The sequence below is a fragment of the Arachis stenosperma genome, chromosome 4 (genome assembly GCF_014773155.1).
Source record: "Arachis stenosperma cultivar V10309 chromosome 4, arast.V10309.gnm1.PFL2, whole genome shotgun sequence".
In the NCBI taxonomy this organism is placed as follows: Eukaryota; Viridiplantae; Streptophyta; class Magnoliopsida; order Fabales; family Fabaceae; genus Arachis; species Arachis stenosperma.
Window position 1 is genome coordinate 144,035,899 of NC_080380.1, and position 8,350 is coordinate 144,044,248.

Genomic DNA, 8,350 nt, shown 5'->3' on the forward strand with positions numbered 1-8,350 from the left:
AAAATAAGCCTGTTATTTTCTGTCATATATATCATTATTAAAAAAATATTAATGTGTTAGTACCTTAACTTTATTTTGAAGAGCCAAAATAAAAGATATATATATATATATATATATATATATATATATATATATATATATATATATATATATATATATAAAAGGTTAGAATTCTACTACATCTTAAAGGTCTAGTGTTGCCTTTTACACAGCCAGCGGCCATTAATTGGTCATGGCTTTTCTAATGAGCAAATATCACTTTCAATTTTTTTCGATGTTGAGTTGACTGAAAATGACTTTTTTTTTACTTTCCCTCTATTAACTTCAAATAAAAAAGAGAAAAAAAACACGGGATTTTCTTTTAAGTTCTTGATTTAAACCATAAAAATGAAATTTCTTTAAAAAGAATGTTGATTATATCCAAAATTTTAATTTTTATCATCATACATTGATATTATTAACAAGTGCTTTTAAAATATACTTTAGGTAAAATATCCTTTAATTAATTAATTTTCCGGTTATCTTGTTATCTTCAATGAAGAATCCCCCTAGTCGTTATCAAATGATTTTTTTAGGATTAAAAAAAATAATTTCCATCCACCTGCATGTCTATGTTTGTGTAAACGAGGGTTATCATACATTGGTGCAAGAACTTCAAGGATAAAACTGATGATATCTGAATGAATATTCTAATAAATTTAAAAATTTGAATAATATACAAAAGAAATGACAAATATGCTAAAAATTAGAAGACGATAATTTGGGATTATATATAAAAATCTAGTGTTGTCTCGAGATGGCTAATGGTCATTTTTTCCCTCAGGTGAATAGACACATTTTTTGGGTTTACACAATTGAATTGACTACTAATAATATTTCTCAAACCAATAATGTCACAAAAGAAATTAAAAGAACAAGAAACACATGCATGTACCAATTTACAATCACGTTATACGAAGAAAGAGATAACTACAAAAATTATAAAGCATTGGATTTGAATAAAATAATGGAGTCCATTTAAGTCAAGTTTTCCCTTTCAATAGAATTTGAAAATATAAAAAAGCAGTATAAAGGACCTTGTATATAGAGTTAATTAACAAAAATGATCATTTGTATTTAAATTGGTCACCCAAAAAAAATTGTATTTAAATTATATAAACCAAGCTTTTAGAATTTAATTATCTTAAAAAAACGACTTGCATGTAGGCCGTTAATTTATTATTTAATGTGAAAAGTTAAAAATTTGTTGTGCTTGTTCAATAATATATATATATATATATATATATATATATATATATATATATATATATATATATATAAAATGTTATCTCTAAATTATAGTACATGATTTTATCTTTCTTAATAATGACAAAATTCAAGTGGTATAATTAAAAAGTAATTATTCCGATATTTTCCGATAATTAGAAGATAAATTACATTTTATGATATATAATTGCATGACGGAAATAATTATATGCTCATCTAATATATGAAATGATTTTTTTATGTATTTTATTTGAATTTGGAATATTGTGTTTAAATTGAATTCTAAACAATTTATTTATAAACTTATAACATCATTTATACCCTTATAAAAATATATAATTTAATAAATACTTGTATATTCTGAAATATATTTTTCCTTGTTTAACTTCAAGTATTATTTGAATTAATTAATAATATAATAATTTCATATGTTAAAGTTAAAAAAAATTTCTAAATCTTAAATTTTAAATACTAAATTATAAAACTTAAATTTTAAATTTAAATTATTAGAAAATCAAGATTTATTTAGTTAATAAAAAATACAATACTTTTTATTTAATAAATAATATTTAAAAATGAGGTATATAAAATTATAAAATCTTCAACTGTCAATTTTTTTCTTAATTTTAATATATTGACAATGTAAAATATTTTATGTAATTATATAATTATATTTATTCTTTTAGATAATTATTCAAGTAGTTAATATAAAAAGTAATTACTTTTATTAATATTGGATTACACACATATAAAATTATTTTATATCGAAAAACGCATCAAAATTAAATTATTTTTTATTTGATGTCCTTGTTACAAAAAATGCACAAATTGGGGAAAAAAAGCAAAAGAAGTATGGGGAAAAAAAGTTCAAACGAGAAAAGAGGAAAAGGTACAAAATGCAAATACGAAAGTGTATATAGAATGGAAGATTTAGAAGATGATAAATTGATAATGATAATAGTAATCCGCTGTTTGAATATGAATAGCCCACTGAATACCACAATACCCATGGCCCCTGGTTTTCTTCTCTTTAACACTTCCCACATTCACCAAACTACCATTTCTCTCTCTCTTCTCTTCTCTTTTATATCAACACAACATCATTTCACAAACAAACAATTTACCCTTATCCCATTATTCCTCTCTTCTCTTCTCACTCTCCAATGTTAAACTTTTCCTAATCCTTTTTTTCACCCTTCTACTAAACCCTCCTAAGTCCTAACATGATTCTTACTTAATATCTAATATCTATCTACCCCTTTTTATTTTTTATTTTATTTTACCTCTCTCGCTTCCCCTGTTTTACTCTGTTTTTTTTATTATTATTATTGTTTACCTTCCTTCATAGGGGTCTCTGTTTTTTGCATTTTTCATTTCCCAATTTTCTTCCATACCCATTTCCGATAATAACATTCTCCACATTGTTCAATTCAATTCGCCTCGGATTACGTCCGTTTCCGTTCCAAAGTTCACTTTTTTAATCTTGTTCTGTTCTGTTTCTGTTTTGCATTTCTGAAACACGTTGTTTGGGTTGGGTTGGAACTTGGAATTGTGAATGGGGATTGGGAAGAACTTATCTAAAGGGAGTGAGGTGCAGAGAGAGACAATCACGAACAGCAAATCAAGGAAGAATCGACGACAACGTTCGAGGAAGATGATGATGTCATTGTCGCCGGGGGAGAAGCTCTTCGATACTTGCTACCAAGTTTTCGCCAATGGCGGACCTGGCATCGTTCCTCCACCATCCCAAATTGAGAACCTTCGTTCCGTTTTAGGTATCTGCCAAAGAAAGGAATTTGTTGTATTGATCGTATTGCACGTGTGAATTTTTTTTATTTCTGCCTTGTAGGTGTTTGTGAATTTGTGTGTGTGTTTTTTCTTTCTGTTTTTTTAATTTATTGGGTTGTGTGTTGTTTTCTGAGTCGTTTTCCCCAACTTGGGCATGCTTCTAGTTCTAGTGTGTGATATAATTCAAACTTTGATATTTTAATCTCTCTTGTTTTTTTCCTCATGGGACTTTATTAATGTTTTTGGGTGGTGGGGTTTTTGTGATCTTTTCCATGCTAATGATGGTGCCTTTGTTTCTGTCTTACGTGCCATTTGCATGCATACATGGTATTTATTATTATTATTATTATTATTATTATTATTATTATTATTATTATTATTATTATATTAAGGTTTTTTATTTTGGAGTTATCAAATAAATATAAATTAAAAAAGCTTGATGTTCCCCAATATTATAAATATACTCACAAATTGCTGTTTCCAGCTTACTATATGATGTTGAAATCTTGAGTCTCATGTATGTTTATGAAGGGGACCATTAGCATTAGCATATAAGCATATAGGCTATAGCATAAATCTAATCCATTAAATTCTTTTCAATCATGTATTTTGGGTAATCAAGTAAAATATCTGTGCTTTTTTTATTTCCCACCAACCGGGTGTCTCATTTTCATTGGACATCTTTGGTAAATAATTGTTGTGTAATTTGGATGTATTATATCCCTAAATTAGGGTTGTCCTTTAGTGGTAAAAATGGGTCATGTTAGCTGTTTTTGTAACAATTGAAAATCGCTATTATAGGCATGATATGAATATGATAGCAAGTTGAATGTTTTTTTATAATAATATAATTCAAATTTTTTATGGTGACTGTTAAATAGGTGAAGGATTAAATTGGTCGTTGACTTGAAGTCCAAGGCCTTAAAAACACTTCATTTAAGTATATGAATCATGCACATTTTGGATGTCAAAATAAAAATATGATAACTGTTGGATATATATATATATATATATATATAGGCAACTAGTCAAATAAAAATGGCAAAAAAATCTTTTTATAAAAATGTTTTGTTTAAAAGTGTGACTTATTTATTTAGCCACTTTTTAAATAAAAAATAACACTTTTATAAATATCAAAATTTAACCATACAATTCATCTTTTAAGGATCAAAAAAAATATTTTTACATGAAAATAATTATAAAATCTTCATTGTAATATCCACTATATATATATGTTTATGTTTATGTTTATCTGAACCTAGATATAGCTATTGGTTATTTCACTATTCTGTAGTTATTTGCAATCAAATTCACAGGTACACAATCAGACACAGTAACTTGGACCACATTGGTTACATGTACAGCAATGGCTAGAATTGTTCTACGTTTTCATATGTTTTTTCTTTTCTTTTATATTATTATCTCTCATTCAAACCAGTTAAATTTGGTTATAATTTTATTTTCTTTTTGGCAGATGCAATAACACCAGAAGATGTTGGATTGAAACCTGACATGCCATATTTCACTGTCAACAGTGTTCAAGGAACACCAACAATTACATACCTGCACATTTATGAATGTGAAAAATTCTCGGTTAGTAAGCTATAGCCTTGAACTCTTTTCATGCTAAGAGAAATACGAAAAATACTTGCATTATTTCTGGAAAAATTTTTCTTCTAATACTGGATTATTAGGATTGAATTTTCCTAAACTGATCCAAATTATGTGTTATACACTGTTCTGGGCCTTTACAAAATGTCAATCACAATTTGTCTTTTCATAATAATTTTTTTTTACAAATATCAATGACGATTTGTCTTTTTATAATTAAAAATATTTTTAATACAAAATGTCAATTTTCTTATAATTAAAATATTTTTATTACCAAATGCCAATGAACAGTGTAAAACATCAGAACGATCAAATATTCTTGTATTTTACCTTAAAATCACCCGAATGTTAGAAAATTAGCCTTATTTCTGAGTAAATTTATCCCATGTTTCAGACTTTCAGGAATATTTATAGCCTTTTATTTTAATTTACAATAATAAAATTTATATAAAATATTACGTGCGTGGCTATGAATATTTTTAGAACACTATTTAGATGTATACCAAGACCTAGGTAATGAATATTTTGCACCACCTTTTTATCTTTTTTTCTCTCTCTTTCTTATCAATCACTTTTAATATCAAAAGTAGAAAATGTAAAAAGAAAAAAAATATACACAAAAAATGGTGCATATAACTTCTTTTATTACTGTTACGTTGATGTGTTGGTGTAACTTTATCATCATCATCATTATTATTATTATTATTATTATTGAAAAAGAAAAATGGATTTGTATTGCAGATGGGAATATTTTGCTTGCCAGCATCTGGGGTGATTCCTCTTCATAATCATCCTGGAATGACGGTTTTCAGTAAGCTTCTTTTTGGTACAATGCACATCAAATCTTATGATTGGGTCGTTGACAAGCCTCCTCATATGCCAACCATTTTCAAGCCTTCAGGTAGTGAGTCTTTTCCTATTTATGTCTTTTCTTAATCTTCTACTTAGTCTTTTCACAAATTATTTATTTATAGCAATTTTCTTTTTGGCACAGAGACACCCTTTAATCAGATTTAAAAAAAAAAAAACATTTATCCATATTTGAAGGGTATACTGTTTTCCTGTTTGATGTTTGTAACAATGAACCAAGAGATTGATGCTACTAGTGAATACTGATCAATAATTTTCATGTTCCAATTATGGCAGCCCAGACTCCTGAGATGAGATTAGCCAAAGTCAAGATTGATGCTGATTTTACTGCTCCTTGTAACCCTGCCATCCTTTATCCTGCCGACGGCGGCAACATGCATTGCTTCACGGCTGTGACGGCTTGCGCGGTTCTTGATGTTCTTGGTCCTCCATACAATGATCCTCAAGGCAGGCACTGCACATACTATCTAGATTTCCCTTTTTCCAACTTTTCAGGTATGTTAATATGTTGATTATGTTCCCATTAAAGTCTTAGTACTCATTAGTCATCACACAACATTAATAATTTCCACAAAGTGTCATATTACATGAAAGAGAAGAGATATTATTGCACCGAGTCTTGGATCATCGGTTGAATTGTCTCCGTGTGACCTCAATATTGCACCAGATTGTCCTTTTAGGCGTCTTCCTATTCTGTGTTGACATATATTTAAGTGTTATTTGCATGTGCATGCTTTTGTAGCTCATATCTTTAACCTAACATCTTTTTATTGAACATTTTTGAAATTTCAGTTGATGGATTATCCATACCAGAAGATGAAAGCAATAACTATGAATGGCTTCAAGAGAAGGACAAACCTGATAATGTCAAAGTTGTTGGACAAATGTACAGTGGCCCTATGATTGTAGAGAGCTGAAGAAAGTCTTCAATGTTTCATCATTTGATGCCACCCTTTATCATATCCTCTAGTGAAAAAAAATCCTTTTAATTTCTAGACTAATTAGTCCCTTTTTTAAGGTTTTTCTAGGTGAATGAATGAAGGGTGGTGTCTTCAATCTTCTACAATTTAGTGTGTACATATACCAAAGACAGGAAAAGGATAAAACATGATGCTGCACTGGAAAATGAAGGCAAGAATGAAGGTGCAGATGCAAATTGAGCTAGCTTTTCGCTTTAGTCATTTCATTTTATTTTTACTTTTTTTTTTAATATGGTTTAGAGCTGAAAAGGGTAGTGTCTAGTGCTAAAAAGGGTCAGTTGTTTTTACTTATTTTGATTAGTATATGCTTCTTCTTCTTCTACTGTTAATGGCAATGGATGGTGTTGTGTCTAGTGCAATGTCAGTGCTTTGGTCTTTTTTTTTTTAATTATTATTTAGCAAACTGTTGTTCTTTATGGTTCATAGCACTATTTTCTTGGTATTTGGATTTGACAAATAGAAGAGAACAAAATCCAACAACTATATCAGAAGAAATCTTTGTTGTTGTTAGTTGTTTGTTCTTTTTTAGTTGTCAAATTAGTGGCTAATATTTACTTATATTTTAGTTATGTATTTCTGGTTTTTTATTACATATAAGAGAATAAAATATTGTAGTATTTGAGCAATTAATGAAAAAAAATTAATGAGAAATTGATAATTTTATTTTTTATATTTGATAAGGTATGATAGTATAATAATTAGGTTAGATAAATATTTTAATTAAATTTATTTTAAATATAAATAAGTTATTTTGTGTTTGATTTTTTTATTTTTACAAGTTTTTATTTTTAAAGAAATATGATAAAAAAAATTTATTATGAGAGAAGTCATTTTTTGTAACTTCTTCATAAATACTTAAATATTTTTTAAAAAAATTATATCAGATAGTAATATTATTATTTTTCATAAATTAAAAGTTCAATTTAAAAAATATTTTTTATAAATTAAAAGTTAAAAAAAAATTTTGAAATTATCTAAATGGACACCTAGTCATATTCTTTGAAATTACTTTTATTTTAATCAATTATTCAAAATGTCTTTATTTTTTAAAGTCTAATATTTAGATAGCTTAGGAGATACGTATACCAAAAAATAGTTAGAGTGTATAGAAATAATATTTAGTATTTTATAATTTATTTTTAATATTTTTGTAAACATATTTGATTTTTCTGAGTATCGTAAGTTTAAAGAAAATTATATGGTACAGATTTAAATCTGTACAGATTTAAAGATATAATGATGTGGCAAAATCTAAACCACACATCTTAAAGCTACACTTTTCACTCAAAACCGTAACTCTTCACAAAGAAAAGCATCACCTAATGGAAAAAAGTAAATTAGAAGATTTAAGAAGATTTAAGAGAAGAAATAATTAAGTTATTAAAATTAATAGATCAAAAATTAATGATTTTAACTAATGTTAATTGTAATGACACCGAATTCTTAAAATCAATACAAAATGATTTTTCTCAAAATCTTTATTTTACTATAAGTTTTATTGAAGGACTTCAAAAACCTGAAAAAACTTATTTTTCACACGGAATTTTTAAAAAATGTTACCATGAAAATGACTCCCCACATCTTTATCATACCTTCAACCCACAATTAAATTCTATAGTAGATATGCTTGAAGAAATATTAGTATCCATAAAATTTCAAAGGGATAAGGGAAAAGAGAATTCCAAAGAAGAAAAATTTCAAAATATAATCAACATAACAGATTTAAAAGTAAAACCACCATTGAAATTATGAATATTGAAGAAAAATTAGAAGAAGTTACAATGCTTTTTAAACAATTAAAAATGGCTCAAGAAAATAATATTATGGAACATGGT

General features: G+C 26.9%; 1 protein-coding gene across 1 annotated transcript; it reads left to right on the forward strand.

The window, feature by feature from the left end:
* Positions 1-2,476: 2,476 nt before the first annotated feature.
* Positions 2,477-6,989, forward strand: LOC130973322 (plant cysteine oxidase 2). Its single transcript, XM_057897800.1, has 5 exons — positions 2,477-3,041; positions 4,529-4,647; positions 5,407-5,566; positions 5,812-6,030; positions 6,328-6,989. Exons 1-5 carry the CDS (start codon positions 2,822-2,824, stop codon positions 6,450-6,452), a joined length of 843 nt encoding a protein of 280 aa, XP_057753783.1. The 5' UTR covers positions 2,477-2,821; the 3' UTR covers positions 6,453-6,989.
* The last annotated feature ends 1,361 nt before the right edge of the window (positions 6,990-8,350 follow it).